Raw genomic sequence first — 19,500 nt, 5'->3', positions numbered from 1 at the left:
CTCAAAATGTCAGAATAATGTAACTGGATTTAACCCAGTTAATTTTAACTAATCCGATAGATTACGCCGGTGTTCTTCAAGAAGTACCTTTGGCGAATTCTGGGAAATATTCATTAACCAAGAAATGGTTTGAAAGACAAACAAATTACCGAGAATCTCTGGAGAATATCATTCCGTTTGATGTTCTAATACCATAGCATCGTCTCTACCTTGAAACAATGATTCTTTTAATTAATCAAAGGATACAAGCCACTCAGAAATATTTCTCTAGGGACACAGAGAAATACAGAGAGAAAAGAAGCTGAACAGTAAAGGTAAAGTTCTTCAAGTTCAGATTTGTTATCGGAAATTGTCTAAATAATAAACGATACAAAAATTACCTTTTTAAATGGCATTTTGATGAGACACAACAGGACTGTGATGACAACTTAAATCATCACTCAGACATTTAATGGGCTGTGCTGTATGTAAAGGTCGTTCTGAAATTGTTGTTTTATTTACCCATGTGAGAGGTAAGACTAATTGTACAGTAGGAATTTGACTTTCTGAGAGAGAATCCTTTTTTGAACATGAAGGATTTAAGAAATCAATGCCACACAATTTCAGGTAGTTAGAAGATATAGCTTAAATAACGACTCAAAAGTTCACTTCCTTCCCCCCCCCCACCCCTCCAAAAAAGAAACATTTACGGACAGTTAGCAAGGGTATGAGGCTCAACAATGTGCACCTACAGAGGCTAATTAAACATATGAAGCTCTCACATAGGGTAGCTTGCGAGGCTGGAGCTGCAATTATATTAAGGTAACAGTAATGTCATCACCCTAACATCAGTAATGCTTAATTCATGCCAAACCCAGACTGTCAGTGATTCACTGCTACATCCCATATGCCAATATTTATTGTAACAATGAAGGAAAGATATCAAATTTTGAACAAAGCTTAAATCACATGATCAGCAAGGTTCTTCAACATTAAAACCATCAAAATAATCTTTTACATAAAAGTGTGGAATCCACACACTAATGCCAAGTTCATCCAAAACTTTACTTTTGGAGTTATCTTTCTTACAAGATTTTGTAGACTTTGAACTCTGAGGACTACAAATGACATTTGACCTAGCTACCAAATACAACTCTTGTACTCTTTTAAGTGAATTATTCCATCACATACAAAGTTCATTTCAAAGCTTTACATGGGGAATTATTGTGTTAACAAGGTTTTCAGATTTTGACCTGTGGTGACCTCAGAATAACTTTTGACCTCTGGGCCAAAGCCATTAATGGTCATCACTTTACCTGGAATTTGAACATTGCCACTTAGGCTCATTTCACCCATGGTTATGAGAACAACTAACCAAAGTTCTGTAATCATAACAAAAAATTACGATAACTCGCATAACAATGGAATGCGGTCATTCCAAAATGCAGGTAGCACACTCCTGATGTGGTGGGACGGAATTTCAGAACGGAATTTCAGAAAAATGAGGTAATTACATATGGGAACAAAGTTGAACTTTTCTGTTTTTGACAGTATAAATTGCCTTTAATGAGGATACTTTATGCACTATAAAATGTATCAATAGTAGTTCTTGAATGAAAAAAAAATAAAACGAAAGTGTTCAATTCCGTCCCACCACATTTTTGAAAATATTTTTTTAATTTCCAAGGGGGAAAAAAATGATAATTTTTTTTAAACACTCCAAACTATCAACTATGTATGTAACTGACACCTCTGAGTGGAGAAAATATAAATATTTTATCCTGGATAGACAGGGGGATAGTCCAACATTTTCGTGGTGGGACGGAAACAAGGTGTGGTGGGACGGAATTTTAAATGGAAGGCATTTTCAAACAGCATGTCTGGTCCAAAATTTACCTCTGTCACTTAAGATAACAAACTTATTCAGACTCCTTGAACACCCTACCTTATAACAATGTGATTAATTGATGATATATACTTCAAAATTTTATGTATCTGGATATTCCATACATACTGTACACATCACATCAGTTTTGAACCTCATGTGTCAAAACAACACATTTTTGGGTAAATTGAGAATGGGTTTTTTATCATGCATAAATAAATCCCATCACCATTGAAATAGTCCTAGTTGTTCACCCTAGATTTCTTTCTTGGCCCTTTTGGCTTTCCTAAACTATCCATTGTAGAACATGTGCTTTTGAATTGATATCATCTGCTGATGAACAATGATCCACGTGCACAAGAAATTGACCTTAAAGTCAAGTTGTTATGGTACTCACATACTGAAGCATACAAGATAGAAGAGCTAGATTGCAAGAATTAAGGTAAGAATTCAGTTTGCTCCTCAAAAGTAATATATTAATTTACCTCCAGTTCATGGTTATAGGCAATTCAGACAATTTGATAGTTATAATTATGATTTAGCCTAAGCTGTTGCCTAACAGACTATGTTATATTGGAAAGGTTTAAAACAAAACTTATAATATAATGAGAGGTAGAAATGTGTAGCTTACAGTACTAGTGCAAGGAAGCAAACCTGTTAGATGAAATATTACATATTTTGCTGGAGTTGTCTAGCCTAGCAAATTAATGTTTTAGCCTAAGCTGTTGCCTAACAGGATATGGTATGCTGCCTAAGCTGTTGCTATCTACCATACTAAGTTGGGTTTTGAAACTTGTAGCCTACGATGCAAAAAAAGTGAACCAAAACACAATATAGGCTAGTTGAAATATATTGTGCAGGAAGTGTATACTGTCTATGCCTAGCAATTATTCAGCCTGTTCATAACTGCACATTATGAGGCCAACTCTCATGTCATATTGCATTTGTAATACACAATTCACAGGATAGTGAAGCCAACTTATTCTTTCTTTCTATTCACATGTTGGCATATGGGGGAAGACCACTATTGCTTCCTGGTCCCCCAACTTCTTAACAATTAAGCTAGAAATGTGTGTGGCTATACCCCCCACCCCCAGTCCTCTTTTCATGCATCCGGCTGGTAAGAATGTCCTTTTATCTCTCTTTGCAAAGCAGATCAATATGGAAAATCCTGAGCCTCAAAATGTGTCTGCTAGCAGATACATACGTTATAGGAAGGAAAAAGAAGGAGAGAATGGGGTGCTGACTGCTGAGGTATTTCCAGAATGGGAGTGGAGTAGGAAGAAAAGGCAAAGGGCCAACCAGAAAGCAAATAATCGAGCAGCGTACAAAGCATCCATTACAAATGTTCGAAATAACTTTCCGACTGAATAAGTCCAAGATATCATCGAGCATATTTAATATTTCACTCTGGACAGCATAAATTTCATTGTTGCTTATGAACTTCTTGTGAGAGAAAACATAATTGTTTATTGTTTTCGTACCTAATCAACAGCCTTTACATTGGAAAAAAATTCCGTCCCACCACATTCCGTCCCACCACATTGACATTCTTTCGGTAAAATTAACACAATTCCTATGCGTGAAGTATAATTTCTGCCATTGTTTCCCTAATGGTAGAAGAATAGTTCACCTCCATTTCAGTGTTAATAATTACTATGATATTGTACTACTTTTGATAATAATTACATAAAGGTTACATGTTCATGATTTCATGAGATTTATCATTCCGTCCCACCACGTCAATATATTTGTGTTACCATGGCAACATCTTCAAATTTGTGTCTGTTTTTTTTGTGTCTGGTTGCAGTCTGTGACTGACCTGTTTGTGTGGATATCCTGATTCCTTCATATATGCTACATATAAAGCGGTATTATTGAAAAGGTCTATCAAATTCCGTCCCACCACAATTACGGTAATTTTGGCTTTGGCCCCTCTATGAAACAAAAGTTCTTGAATTCACTAAGATGAAGTCACTTTATAAATATGTAATTAATACAATAAAAAGATGATAGTGGTAAAGTGACCTTATTCTACAGAGGGCAGTCTACCACTGGATCAGAAGCACTGAAGGCAAAAGAATGATGAGGGCCATCTTCCAACCTTTCCAGTATTTTAGTGTTAGAGAGTGCCAAAATAGGAACTTAAAGGGGGGGGGGGGTAGTCTTCTCCTGATAGAGGGATTTTAGGTTCATCTTATGGCAGTTCTAAAAGGTCAAACCAGGTCTCATTTTGCAAAGAGCATACTACTCAGATATTTTTGTCTTAAGAACTCACAAAGTTCATCTGCCCTTGCAAAAACACTAAAACCAAACCCAGCCTCCTAAATTTTCTCTACTGAGAGTGAGTCTAGAGTAACAAACATTTAGACTTATCCTTTTATCTATTCTGTTAAATCTTCAAGAAACTCAGTTGTAATGAAGCAAAATGCTGCTAGGTGCAAATAACTGTGCAATCCAGCACAGAACACATGCAATTGATACAGACTTGTAACACTTCCAAACTTTCATAATTTCTAGGTTAATTGGGGCCAGCCAGTAGCCATAATAGTACCTTTCATACCAAGAATTGCAACCAAATTACATTTGATACCATTAACCCACAAAGCATGCTAGGAAGTGGATAAGAGAAAATTGGATTTTTATGTATATATCAAGAAAAATGAACAACAGAAAACTCACTAGGAAATGATAAATAAAATTAGACTACTAGTCCTAAGAAATGTCTCGCTTATTTTTGTCCTCCTTCCGGGACCAACCCCGTTATGTTTAGTCATTACCTTCCCTACTTACAGAGTAACTTTCCATTGATAAGCTAAGGACACCAAAATGTAGAGTCAATGAAACTCTGAAATGGCTGGGGCGGGAGGAGGGGGGGTGGGGGATAGAACAGTTTCTGGCATTCGGTTGTAAAACAATCACATATTTATCTAAATGTTGAACTTGTTCAAGTAGATATGGCCTGCTAATGGATGTCTTTAAGCAGAATTTTAGTCTTGATAGATTACACTCCATGACAAAAAAAACATTTGGGTGAAGCTTGTAATGTTTCCACAGCTATTTGAGTGTTCAAGATATCCACTTTTATAATACGCTAAATCTCTGGAATGCTTCTATAAGGCTAATTTGATAATGATTTGGGCTCCTCTGTGCAGGCCTAAATAATGTTGCCCCATTGCTTTACAGTATATGTTCTAATAAATCAACCACAGCATAGCAACATTCAATGGCCTACACCATTTGTCCTTGACTAATTGGTTCTTTGTTTTAAACATCTCATTTGAGGTCATAAAAGTCTTAATATACTTTTCAATTGAGTTTTGTGTTGCATCTGAGGAACTGACCTAATAGTCTGTGTTTTAGACTGAGTCATCCAGCAACTTTTGTTGAGGTCTGTGTGTTAGAGTGAGTCACCAGCCACTTTCATTGATGGTCTGTGCGTTAGACTGAGTCATCCAGCCACTTTTGTTGAGGTCTGTGTGTTAGAGTGAGTCACCAGCCACTTTCATTGATGGTCTGTGCGTTAGACTGAGTCATCCAGCCACTTTCATTGATGATCTGTGTGTTAGACTGAGTCACCAGCCACTTTCATTGATGGTCTGTGCGTTAGACTGAGTCACCAGCCACTTTCATTGATGGTCTGTGTGTTAGACTGAGTCACCAGCCACTTTCATTGATGGTCTTTGTGTTAGACTGAGTCATCCAGCCACTTTCATTGGTGGTCTGTGTGTTAGAGTGAGTCACCAGCCACTTTCATTGATGGTCTGGGTGTTAGACTGAGTCATCCAGCCACTTTCATTGATGGTCTGTGTTAGACTGAGTCATCCAGCCACTTTCATTGATAACCCTTGTCTGTTTTACATGGTCATTCACAAACTCTAAAACCTGTCATTCAATACTGCCAAGACTGACAGCTGCAGTAGTCTTTAACAGTCTACAACATGTCAATTTTGTGCCTAAAATCATAATCATCTTTTAATTAGTAAAATTATGCTATCTATTGCATTCTACACATTCATATAAAGAATTTACCAGAGGATGCAAGGAGAAGGTTGATCAGACAGGGATCTACTTTCTTTTTTTATGTGCAACAAAAAGTTGCCTCTTCTAGACAAGTTTATGAGCTGTATTGCTACTGGATTTCAAGGGTGATTATTATCAAAACTTTACTAAAATTAACTCATAAACGTTGTTTGCATGAAGACAAAGGTTTTTCTACATAGAATTGTACAATACTGAAGTGTCCCACATACTGACATGTCCTCAAAACCTCACACCTCCAGAACTTGTATTCTACGTAGACGCTGTTCCAGGCTTCGCTGTCTATTTCTTTACTTGACCTCGATTCAACCAAATAAATAGCTCGTAGGCTGAACACCTTATAAGAGGATAAATGTACTAGCCAAGACTAATTTCAAAGGTGTTGGGAAAGTGTCATTAAATTTCACTCCACCTTTATATCGTGAAATGTATGAGACTAAGATTAGTGGAGGCCTGAATGGGAATTAAAAATAACGTCACAGGCAATTCTGAGGCTACTCAGATGTGGCCAAAGTCTGCTGGTGACCAATGTATCTCCCAAGAGATACGTATATTACACCAAGATGGCGTCAGGTTCGATGCCCTTAAAGAAAAAATGGGGAACGCAACACTTCAAAATAAGAGCTTCTAATCACCACATCTTTTTTATTTTCTCAGGGAAGGTGTCAATCCTTGACCGGGCAGTCTGTTTTAACTCCCTATCTTTGGTAAACAATTCAAGTTTACTAGCAAAAGTGTACAGATTGGGATGCAGGTAGCCTTAAACTCTTCCATTGGGATATTCCAAGCTAAATCAGAACAATACCAGCTTCCTTGTATCATTGTTTCTAATCTAAACAACCAAACTTCTCTGTCAAACAAATGAGAAGTTTTGTTTTTGATCTGACCCATATATGTGATATTGACTTTCAATTTACAACCTTGTTTTTGTCAAAGTCACAGTTGTCCAAAAATTGTTTCAAACTATGGTTCAACATTCTGTGTGAGGCTTTGTGAAATTCTCCTTCAACAGTTTATTTGCAGCTTCAAATTTCTTTGATTAAATGTGAAGGTTTTCATTTTGAAAGGTAGCATTTGTAGGATGTACCAGAATGTTATATGATCTGCTCCACATTCAAAGTTCAGCCCAGTAGCCATTTTACTGCCATGTGGTATTATTTACTCTGGTAAGCTACTTTAAAGGATAATTTTAGACAGAAATTTATTTGTTGATATGTCATATCAAAGCAAAAAAAAAACAATTTGAGTGCTAGTACTATTCCTATTTGTCTATCAAATAGCTGCTCCAGTTTTCAAGATATTCACCATAGTTTAAAATATACTAATCTCTTGAAGATGATCCTTTATTCACCATAGTTTAAAATAAACTAATCTCCTGGAGATGATCCCTTATGGATTAATTGATCATAAAATCAGCTCCTCCTCGTTATGTACAGACATGAATTGTTAATGTTAAAGCCATTGTTTTATCAATTCTTTGTCAAATCAAACTCAACCCAATATATGTCCATTAAACTTCATAAAAATTGCAGAACATCCTTCCACGACAAACAACGCCATTAGCCCTTGAAAGAATTGTAATACTTTGTCAGCATGTGATATTTGGCCATAAAAGGCTTCATGTTTCCCCATTGAGTTTTGTGTTTCATCTGAGGCACAGACCCAAAGGTTTGGGTGTTAGACTATCTTGTCCAGTCACTTTAATTGGATGACCCTCAGCTGTTTAAAGGAGCATGTCTCCCAAAAAAATTAGCAAATTGTAACAGAAATACAACATAGCAAAATTAATTTTAATTTCTTTGAATTCCCTCGGAGCAAGCCGGGATGACTTCGAGTCATCTTTCGGTATTTGATTATGTGCCAGTCATATCCCACACTATTACAAAGAATTAATATAACTTACAGAATTATTGACATGTCCTTTAATAAAGCATTTCCAGAAAAGAGGTTTCAAGAGCCAGATATGTGTCTCAACAGTCAAATAGAATGCAGAGTTCACTAGTAACATTTTTGAGGGGTGAAGTCTCATTTTCACAAATGTCAAGCCTGTAAATAATATCCCATGTATTAGCAGTCTCCCTCAAGCTGCAAGATCATTACTGCAAATCCCCCAATCTTTTGTGAAATCTGATCCTTTACTTGAATCAGGTCTCAAATTGCTTCTTCCAAGTAATGGCTGTACAAGTCTTTGCGTAAATGCATTTATTAGATGGCGTGAATAAATCATCCAGGAAATCAAACCAATTGTTTAATGGGCTGTATTTAAGAGTGCTTATAGCTGTATAGGCTTACTAGACTATCACACAATCAGTCCACCTCCCAAAGCTATGCACGCAACCAGCTATATAGCGTGTTACCAAAAAAAGAACACCTTTAACACCGGAACCAGACCTTCTCTCATTCCTCATATTCCTATGTTGTGGCACAAACATACAAACCCTTCAACTCCCCCCCCAAAATTAAAATAAAAACATATGCAAATGTGTTTATGTGACAGGAGATACCATGTTGCCTAAACAACCACCTGTAATGGCTTCCAGTAAACACATGTGCAACTAAAATACACAAACCCTTTAAAACTTGATCCAATTTGGAATTGAGCAAAATCTGCTAGATCAGTTCAAAATCTGCTAGATCATTTTAAAATAGGGATTATGGCAATACTTGTTCTTGCTATTTTGTTTTTGATCATCCTTCCTTGTTTACTTTCTTAATCCCGTATCAATGTGTTAACTGATTCCTGGGGTTATACAGGATATATATAGTAGTCATTTAATTACAGACACCTATAAAATTGTCAACTAAAGTTAAATTTGTTCAACTATTTATTAATTTATTTATTTATCAACAGTGAACCTTTTATTTTGCATGAAGGAACAGTAATGCTAATACCTGGTTGAAATAATCAAACACCCCTTCCATCCAGCTCAGAAACTGAAATTGAAAACATTGGTCCCAACTGGCAGAAACACAGACAATATCTTGATACCATCTGTTGTATGATTTCAAAAAATGGATAAATATTTCTGAAGTTACCATTCTTTGGTTGTGTGCAAGATCCTTCTTCATAATATCCACCAACAGTTTTTGCCTTTGTTCTGCATCTCCAACCTACATTAGTCCAAAAATAAAAACAGAGAGGAATGTTCACGTGGAAAACTATTCTGAGCTTTCTTCAACTTCAAACTAACAAGTCAGAGGTACTTACAGTGTTCACAATGATCAATAAATTAAGCCTACTCTACATATAGCCCTGGGATGGACCCCAGAAGGCTCAAGACCAAGGCCTCAATCTACATAGTTCAAACAGAGCCAGGACAGCAGCAGCGAACAGGAAGAAGTGGAGGGAAGACGTCACGGCCTTGTGTGCCTCTTGGCACAGAGAGCGTTAAGATTAAGACTCTACATATACACATTCTAGGAAGTTTGCAAGCCAAAAATGATTATCAATTGATGAAACAGAAGTGCAAGATATGATGTCGCAAGGCAAAATCTGAAACTTTCTCCCTCAAGGTCATAATTATGATTTTAAGAAGATATAGTAGAACTTGGAAGATGTTTTTAGATAATGTTTCCTCTTTGGCTATAGGGACATGTTTTAATACCATGTGCGACCCTAACATTTGAACTCTTGTCCTAACTTTTCTCACAGATTGAGGAAACAATTGTCTTTAATTGAACTTTTCCCTGGACATCTCAACAATTCCAAGTATCCATACTATAAGGATAGAAATAGTTTATGGAATGAGACATTAACAAATCAATGAGAGATAGAAGCCATTTATAGAATGAGACATTAACAAACCAATGAGAGATAGAAGCCATTTATAGAATGAGACACTAACAAACCAATGAGAGATAGAAGCCATTTATAGAATGAGACATTAACAAACCAATGAGAGATAGAAGCCATTTATAGAATGAGACACTAACAAACCAATGAGAGATAGAAGCCATTTATAGAATGAGACATTAACAAACCAAAGAGAGATAGAAGCCATTTATAGAATGAGACACTAACAAACCAATGAGAGATAGAAGCCATTTATAGAATGAGACATTAACAAACCAAAGAGAGATAGAAGCCATTTATAGAATGAGACACTAACAAACCAATGAGAGATAGAAGCCATTTATAGAATGAGACACTAACAAACCAAAGAGAGATAGAAGCCATTTATAGAATGAGACACTAACAAACCAATGAGAGATAGAAGCCATTTATAGAATGAGACACTAACAAACCAATGAGAGATAGAAGCCATTTATAGAATGAGACACTAACAAACCAATGAGAGATAGAAGCCATTTATAGAATGAGACACTAACAAACCAATGAGAGATAGAAGCCATTTATAGAATGAGACACTAACAAACCAAAGAGAGATAGAAGCCATTTATAGAATGAGACACTAACAAACCAAAGAGAGATAGAAATGAAAAAGGAAAACATGAAGATGAATTCATGAAATTCTACTAAATACGTGAAAAATTACAACAGATTTAAAAGATATGATATTCTGAGTATTGCAAAATTTCTCATTGGTCATAAATTTGGTCAGAATTTCAGAAACAGCAACAGTTATTGATATTTCTGGCAGTGCTGTAATACCTTTAATCCTTTCCTATCCCCCTCCCTCTATTCCCCCCCCCCATCCAGTCCCTTCTTCCTCACATTTTTCTGTCTTCCAGTGTCCTTTCCCCCATTCTCTTCCTCTTCTGCCCTGCACTCTGCTATTGAACTCTATTTTCCCCTCTGACTTTCTTCTGCTGCTGGTCCCTCCCTCCTCCATATCCCTTCAGTATTTACCCGCTAGAGGTCTCTATATTTCCATGATCCCTCCCTCCTTTCCCTTTCTTCACACCCTGATACTTAATCCCTACCCCCTCCAGCCCCCTGTTCTCTCCCTTCTCTTCAGTTTTCCATCCTCTTTAGTGATTGTCGTTACCTTCTTCTGCAGCTTGTTGTGTTTGCTCTGTTCTATCCCTAGTTTGGTGAGTTGCTCCACCTGTCTCAGCTGTTTGGTCCACATAGAATGGGCGGTTTCCGGGGAAACGTGTAGGAAAGGGAACTCATTCAACAGCACAGGTAACACTTCATCATCGCCGACAGTTACTGTGAAGAGGAACGAAAAAGTGACGGGAAAACTTTGAGCTTGTAATCAGCACCTTCCATATGAATTAATCTTTAATTAATCATTACTTGGTTTTAATTGACCATTGTTCCTGCAGAATAATAAACAATAAGGAACGAGCAGGTTTAATTTCCCTCATAGATAATCTGCAGAGAACATAGTTTTGTTTTCCCCAATCAATTTGAATAAGTTGGAAGTCCTAATTAAGTTGTCACTTGAAACAAGTATCGCACAAACATGCAACGATCCAAAAAGTCAAAACTGAAACCATCCAATAAGTCCAGAGAAAATGGGTTGTGATTGTCATAAGTTTACAAAAGAAGCAATAACAAATTTAAAAAATAAAAATAAAAAAAATGTAGGAAACATATGATATTTGCGAAGTACGTTGGAGTTATGCTCTGTCAGTAAGCTGAAATGATACGCTGGAGACAATTAATTATGCATGCGTATTGACGTGAGGAATCCCTTTGGGGAGAGGATTATCGTTACGAAAGGAGGGTTTGCATAACCAACGAACGTCATTTCCTATGAGCCCCAGAGCAATGAGCTTTAAAGCGCATCAAGTTGGATCAGTTGCAACCTGCCTTTCGGGTTCATTTGTGACTTTTTCTTATTCTCACCAAGCCTAGAACTGATTAAAATCTTGACTCTTTATTGGCCATCCATCCATCTATTCTTATCTTACATATCTTATCTTGTGACAACTACTTGGACTCTCTTTAAAAGCCTCCCTTCCGCATTTCAATACATGACTGAAGAGGAAGAAAATTGCCGAGAGCTTCGATATTTAGGATTAAACATTGGCAAATTCCATCTCCTTTCTTCCGACAGCATATCAGCAATCATCAAGCAATAAATCATACTCTGTCGTAGACACCTCTCTAATGAACTATTTGCCCCCAAAAATGTCCCATTTTAATTGGTATTTTGTCCTGATACTTAGAAACTTCTATCTGTGAGGTACAATTGTTCCTCTCATATTTTATAACAGAAGATAAAGAGTTTCATTGCTGTATCGGTGTGTTTCTATTCTCCAGCCTCGACAGGTCAATAACATTTTTATTTTCACATGAACACTTACAACGTTTTTGCCTTCGGAATCGTGGACTGGGGCTTCGCTTACGTTTTGCCCTTTGACCTCTCCTTCCACCTTGTCCACCAGTAGCGTGAGGTAACAATTTCGTAGAATATTTCCCTGCGGGTCGACTGATAGAAGTCTTTGGCTTCTTCAGTACTTTTCTTTTGTATTCTCGGTCCTGTGGGATTTATGAAGAGAAAAGAATTGCAAATGCTTTATATTTTATCTTCTTTGCTACTCATAAATATAGGAATACTTACTGACATTAGGATTGACTGATGTATATAGAGATTACGTACTGTTTATCACAGTAGACACAACTTCTTAACATAAGAGACACTGTTAAATGTACAACTTAGGAAGATGAACACATGTTAAAGTTTAAGAAATCACTTTGGGTGTACTGGGATTATTTCCTTTCTAAGTTGGGCAATTCTGACCATAGTTTGACAATAAATAAAAATATACATTGTAAGATGCAGTATCATCTCACTTAAGAACTTGCCAGAATATCAACTATAATGAACTTAAATTAATGATTGTTGCTTGCTACTTCATTTTATTCAATAGCAGTTGAATACTAAGGATATGTTAAGAAGTTAACACATTACATGATTGTTGCATTAAAATGCACTAATCCACTTTACATGGAACTTAGGCCTGATATGAAGTAGCAGTCTCCCCCTATAGCATAAAGTAGCAGTCTCTGTGTAGCATAAAGTAGCAGTCTCCCTGTAGCATAAAGTAGCAGTCTACAAGGGCATAAAGTAGCAGTCCTACTGTAGCATAAAATAGCAGTCTCACTGTAGCATAAAGTAGTAGTCCTACTGTAGCATAAAGTAGCAGTCTCTCTATAGCATAAAGTAGCAGTCTCTCTATAGCATAAAATAGCAGTCTCTCTATAGCATCAAGCAACAGTCTCACTGTAGCATCAAGTACCAGTCTCACTGTAGCATAAAGCGGCAGTCTCAGTGTAGCATAAAGCAGCAGTCTCGCTGTAGCATCAAGAAGCAGTCTCTCTTTGCACTTCACTGTAGCAGTCTTTCTGCAACAGACTCTCTCTAGCAGTCTCTCAGCAGCACTCCTACTGCAGCACTCTCTCTATAGCACACTATAGCAGTCACAATGTAGCAGGTTATGTCTAAAGCAGTTCTTTTTTGGTAGCACTCAGCAGTCTCTCAGCCGCACTCCTACTGTACAAAGCACTCTCTCCATAGCACACTATAGCAGTCACAACATAGCAGGATCTGTCTAGAGCAGTTCTTTTTTGTCTCGTAGCAGTCTCTCTGTACCAGTCTCTTGAGAGCAATCTCTTTCTTGCTGTCTCTCGGTATAGCAGTCCTCCTAGCAGTTAATTTCCATGTAGCAGTATTCTTAAGTGCAGTAGTCTTCCATAGCCGTTTCTTTGTAGCTATCCCACTATAGCAGGACATGTCACATCGTAAACACATCAACTTCCTGATACAAAACCTCCATATGATTCGGAAACTAGCTTACCTGCTGTTTGACTAATCTCTTGCGGTTAGCTCCTTGTTCTTCCATTTCCCTTTGAAGTTCCTTTAAGCCAGCAGAGTAGAGAAACTGCAAAGTCTAAGTAGAAGAGATGGTGACGGGAATTCAGAAAGATTGATTTGATTTATTAAATGGTTTCTTCAATAACATTTATTGTAATAAAAGAAATGGAACAAATATGATATCAAGCTTGAAGTTTTGATCAGGATTTGCATTTGCATTTGGCTCTGGCACTTATTCCTTTCTTCTTGTTGTCAATTTTGAAGCATTTTGGACTTTTCTCTACACTCTACAAACTATATTGGTGTTTTTATACTTTTTTGAGGTTTTGCAACCTTTTTAAGGATATGCTGTAAAAATAGAAATTAATTAGATGGTAAGCATCTTAAGTTCTATATAGTGAAATCAATTTATTTATCAATTTGTTCATCTCAAATGAACAGGGGAGACTCATTCATAACCTTAATGTTAGTACTTTGGTAGAACAGAGTGACACCCCAAAAAAACATCACTCAAGTCCACGGTGACAATATTGTCACACTCATTTTTTACTCAAACTCAAATGGTGACTTCCAGGTTTATTAACCCCCCACCCCTCCACAGCCCCAAGATTTGAAACAACATCACAACTACATCCTTTTATAATTCCATGGGTGACTTCCACAGTTACTGCCCCACTCCCCCCCCCCCCCCACAGATTTGAACCAAGATTACACCATACCTACAATATTTTATAACACAAAGGCAGCTTACAAAATAAAGAAAGAACCTTTCACAACTCCTAGAGTTCCAATTATATATCTCCATACCCTTTGAAAATGTAATAATACATACAAGACACACAATGATGATAATAAAGCTTGTGACATTGTCCAATTAATGTCTGGGCCTTTTCTCACGACAAATTTTCAGTACATACCTGTCTAAGATACAACTCTCTATTGCCTTTTAAGCAACAGAATTTTAAGCAGAGCACAACCTGTTGTTTTCATTGCCACAGAGACTGTAAACTGAATCAACTATTCAACTGTGAAGCAAGAAATCTACACCCTCCTCTTGCTAATCCTATTACCTTCTTCATTATATGTTCCAACATAACACTTAACAACTGTTGCCGATGTGTCTAAAACTTTAATCATGTGTACCTCAATCTTAAAAGCTGCAATTTTCAAGAGTCATTAGCTAACTTTAAACCACTTTTGCTATTTCCTAAAAGATGGTCTTACTTTTCTTTCAATATCGTGGACTTTTTTTTCTTTTCCAATCTTTCGTCTGATTTTACCCATCGTTCCCTTTGCCTGTGAATCCAACGCATCTTCAAATCTAACCCTGGGTGGGGATCGACCTTGTAGGAGGCTGCCAGACACTGGAGACTTTGGTGCCCCTTTTCTGCGGAGGCGTCTTGTTTTTTTCTGACGGAGGTCTGCCTTTGGAGATGTTTGGTAATCAATGATGCTGTCGCTGTGAATCGCAACAGCTGAATCGGAAGCATCATCATCATCATCTTCGTCATCGCTGGAGGACAGTCTAGCCCTTCAGGGAGAATAAAAAATAATGTAACATTTAAAAAATGGAGGCTTACAAGTGCTTACAGCAGGTTATATCAGGTAACCCTATCCGACGTTTTCATTACCTCGGATCGAAAACAGAACAAAGTAAATTGGCTCTCAAGATTAAAGTCACAAATGAATTCTAGCAATGTGTGAGGAACATACTGTACTACAAAAACCAACCAACTGTTTTTTCATTAACCATTCAAGCATGTTTCATGAATTGCCAGTCCTTCACAATGGCCATTTTGATTGTGATGCCAGTCACTGACAATCTGAATTCCACCTCTTTAGGCTTGTTAAAAGTGGACACACAAACCCAACCATTACCTTCAGCTTAGATGACAGAGAACAGCTCCCTCAAACAGCTAAGAAATATATTGCTCCATTTGGGAGATATCTTTAGTTACAAAATTGTGTCTGAAAGCTGCCATATTGTAAATTTATCTGTAATGTCATAAAGCCAGTAGGATCGGAAACCTTTTACTTTCCCTCTGTTTTGCTTTTCCCATTTTCCAGGTAGAATGTTACGGGTGTCACAGATTGCAAACTCCATTACAGACAATAAACATTGTAATTAAGAGAGGAATATAAGAACTGAAGCACTTGTGGCTTCATGATGTCATATTTAGACTTGATCAAGTCCCCAGCGATCTGTGTTAAATATCATTAAATCTGTTATTTCTCCCAAAAGGAATATGATTTTTCTTAGCTGTTTAGGGAAGTTGTTCTGAAAGACAGTTATCTCTATCACACAAATTAGTAGTGACTGTTGAGATTTTGTCTCCTGAGGTCATCCTCTTCAAGACAGAAGGTGACCATTAGTTTAGAAAAAGTGGAGGGATTATTGACCATCTGAAAGTTATATGAACTTATGCGCGATTAACTAATCAGTGTTGTCTGCTTTTCTATACCTCTTTGCCACAGTAGGTTCCGCACCGATAAATTATAAACCAACCTGAGGTACAGTATCTGTTTAAAGACAATTACCGTCAACATCAGATGTGGGGACTTCTTTCCTAGTAGAAGATAACAACTTAAACAAATCTAAAAGGATTAAAATGTCACTTGCAGCATCAAAACACAGTAACAAAATAAACAAGTTTTTATTTTACAGAACCCAGAACAAATATTCTAAACTTGCCTTAATTTTGAGAGTACAGCAAGCTTGGCCAGTGTTTCATCATCTTCTTCTTCAGCCTCGTCTTCCAAGTGAAAAGCGACCTTACGCTCCGGGTGCTGCTGCTGCTGGGACTACCGAAAGAGTTAGCAAAGGAAGAAGCTGAAACAAGTCACCTGGATTGACGGCTCAAAAAACATAATACAGCATACAATGGTTATCAATAAATAACCACCTTTATGTTTATTTATAAAACAATCAACAACTGGAGACGAACAGATTTGATCAACAGCTAGAGCCAGTCAGCTATCAATGAATCCAAGTGTAGCGTTGAAGGACAGATCTGATAAATATTCAGCTAGCTATCAATTAAACCATGTGCAGGGTTAAAGGACAGATCTGATCAACAGCTAGAACCAGCAAGCTATCAATGAAACCAAGTGAAGGGTTGAAGGACAGATCTGATAAATATTCAGCTAGCTATCAATCAAGCCATGTGCAGGGTTAATGGACAGATCTGATCAATGTTTCAGCTAGAACCAGCCAGCTACCAATCAAACCATGTGCAGGATCAGAGGACAGAACTGATCAACAGCTAGAACCAGTCAGCTATCAATGAAACCAAGTGTAGGGTTGAAGGACAGAACTGATCAACAGCTAGAACCAGCCAGCTATCAATCAAACCATGTGCAGGGTTAAAGGACAGATCTGATCAACAGCTAGAACCAGCAAGCTATCAATCAAACCATGTGCAGGGTCAGAGGACAGAACTGATCAACAGCTAGAACCAGCCAGCTATCAATCAAGCCATGTGCAGGGTTAATGGACAGATCTGATCAACAGCTAGAACCAGCAAGCTATCAATCAAGCCATGTGCAGGGTCAGAGGACAGAACTGATCAACAGCTAGAACCAGCCAGCTATCAATCAAACCATGTGCAGGGTCAGAGGACAGAACTGATCAACAGCTAGAACCAGCCAGCTATCAATCAAGCCATGTGCAGGGTTAATGGACAGATCTGATCAACAGCTAGAACCAGCAAGCTATCAATCAAGCCATGTGCAGGGTCAGAGGACAGAACTGATCAACAGCTAGAACCAGCCAGCTATCAATCAAACCATGTGCAGGGTCAGAGGACAGAACTGATCAACAGCTAGAACCAGCCAGCTATCAATCAAGCCATGTGCAGGGTTAATGGACAGATCTGATCAACAGCTAGAACCAGCAAGCTATCAATCAAGCCATGTGCAGGGTCAGAGGACAGAACTGATCAACAGCTAGAACCAGCCAGCTATCAATGAAACCAAGTGTAGGGTTGAAGGACAGATCTGATAAATATTCAGCTAGCTATCAATCAAGCCATGTGCAGGGTTAATGGACAGATCTGATCAATAATTCAGCTAGAACCAGCCAGCTACCAATCAAGCCATGTGAAGGGTTAATTTCCTTTACTATGTAAATCAGTCCATAGTTGAAAATAATTTACTACCCACCACTCCCTAACCTAATTACACCATCATAGAATCCAGGTATGTTGACAATTTAAGAGACAGAGAAGAGTAAGTTTCGACTGATTCAATTTATTCCTTTCCTTTTATATTTTACCTTTGCCCTCCTTTTGGATGGTCCTGGTTCTCTTTTGCCCTCCGTTTCAACGCTTTTGCTTTTGCGGTGATTCTTCATATGAAGACTTCTCTCGTCAGCTGTTCTCTCCGATCGTTCAATGTTGTCATTGTCCCAGGATCTAGACTTTGCAATCTGTCGATCTCTTTTCATCTTTGCGTCGCAAGTGTTAGCATCTGCTGCCTTCCTGTCTCTGGTTACGTTCTTCCCACTACGAGCACCTAAGCGTGAGGCCATGTTTTCTTGTTTAGCCTTTTTCTTGGACTGCTCTCTTGGGAGCTTGGCAGGTGGAGTCAGGGAGATAAAAGCATCTCGGCTGGGGTAATCTTTCTTTACTATTCCATGAAATGAAAACAAGTAAAACAGCAATGTTAGTGCCGTCCTGAATTTAACAATTCAGCTCTCCCCTGAGGAGGCTGATAAACTTACAAATGAGTTGCAGAGTAATGAAATTCTTAATGAAAGCAACACTGACAACTAATAAAGCGACCATTCTAAATGTATCAACAAGAATATTATATATTAATAACAACTATATTATGACTATAGTACTTCTTTTCTATAATAGAAAATAAAATGCTTTTGATGAACATCTACCACAACAATATCACAGACTACCTGCTATAATCCATTTCCTGGAGTAAGGAGGGTTTATGTCAGTCAAAATAGGTTACATTCAACCACCGTATCCCGGGTTAGGAACAAGGTATTGCGATGGGGTTTTCGTAGAATATGTTTCTCTTCCATGTAATTGTCCACATTGTCTGTCCCTGGAATATGCTGCTTAGACCTAAGCATCATTCTGTAACTGTTTTAATATATCATCACGCTGGTGATGAATATCCCATTCAGTTGATGATCTGTTTAAAGCATAGATTATCATGAGTTGGTCCATTAATGAACGCCATCATAACAAGAGCAACAGATTTCATTCTGCTGTTCTCCTATATTCAACCAGTGTACAGTCCCTGGTAAGCAGCTCTCCTGTAATCTCTCTTTACATTTTAATAATTATATATCATTGTTAGGCTCTGCATCGCTCGTATTTTGAGAAATGAATCCCGCTGCAACTTACCACATTTAGGAGGTATTGAGATGGATGAAGCCCCAGCTGCTGGTGGACTCTGTGAAGAGGATGTCGACACAAGGGGTACTGCTCTATCTGATGGAGGACGAGAGATTGGTAGCGATCCACCCGGAGCTGGCCGTCTCCCATCTCTGTCTGCTTCAAAGACAACTATTGAGAGGAGAATAAAAGATGTATTTTACTTCTACAGAATAAAAAGTCTGACCGTCGGCAAAGTAACATCTTCTGTCATACAAGGACTCCATAGAGTGCATTATATATCATATGTTTGTTGTATTTTAACAGAACTGAGGCTCACCACTTTGAGAGAGTCCATTCACTTTAAGGGATGCTCTGACATTATTCAAATTGCATCTTGGTTTAGTGATAAGAAGCAGCAAGATTGATCCAACCATTTCATCTTATATAATTAGTTTTCTTTTAATTCATACACTGTAAATATTGTTTTTTGATCTAGAACACCTATTAGTTATCCATACCTTTATCA

The 19,500-nt window shown here is 37.7% G+C and overlaps 1 protein-coding gene across 7 annotated transcripts in view; it reads right to left on the bottom strand.

The window, feature by feature from the left end:
• LOC139960064 (uncharacterized) overlaps positions 1-19,500 on the bottom strand; it is a 60,347-nt gene that overhangs the window by 27,792 nt on the left and 13,055 nt on the right. For all 7 annotated transcript variants that reach the window (XR_011790308.1, XM_071958103.1, XM_071958106.1 and 4 more), the window contains exons 9-16: positions 19,002-19,163; positions 17,909-18,261; positions 16,328-16,437; positions 14,860-15,166; positions 13,619-13,711; positions 12,125-12,299; positions 10,855-11,021; positions 8,942-9,016 (exon numbers count right to left, since the gene is read on the bottom strand). Coding sequence is in view for 6 of the 7 variants with exons in the window: in XM_071958103.1 (XP_071814204.1) it covers positions 8,942-9,016; positions 10,855-11,021; positions 12,125-12,299; positions 13,619-13,711; positions 14,860-15,166; positions 16,328-16,437; positions 17,909-18,261; positions 19,002-19,163 (1,442 nt within the window). In the remaining variant the exon portion in view is untranslated. The remainder of the gene's footprint in view (positions 1-8,941; positions 9,017-10,854; positions 11,022-12,124; positions 12,300-13,618; positions 13,712-14,859; positions 15,167-16,327; positions 16,438-17,908; positions 18,262-19,001; positions 19,164-19,500) is intronic.

Source organism: Apostichopus japonicus, chromosome 19 (genome assembly GCF_037975245.1).
Source record: "Apostichopus japonicus isolate 1M-3 chromosome 19, ASM3797524v1, whole genome shotgun sequence".
In the NCBI taxonomy this organism is placed as follows: domain Eukaryota; kingdom Metazoa; phylum Echinodermata; class Holothuroidea; order Aspidochirotida; family Stichopodidae; genus Apostichopus; species Apostichopus japonicus.
Note: the sequence above shows the minus strand (reverse complement) of the source record. Positions and strands in the feature narration are given on the sequence as shown.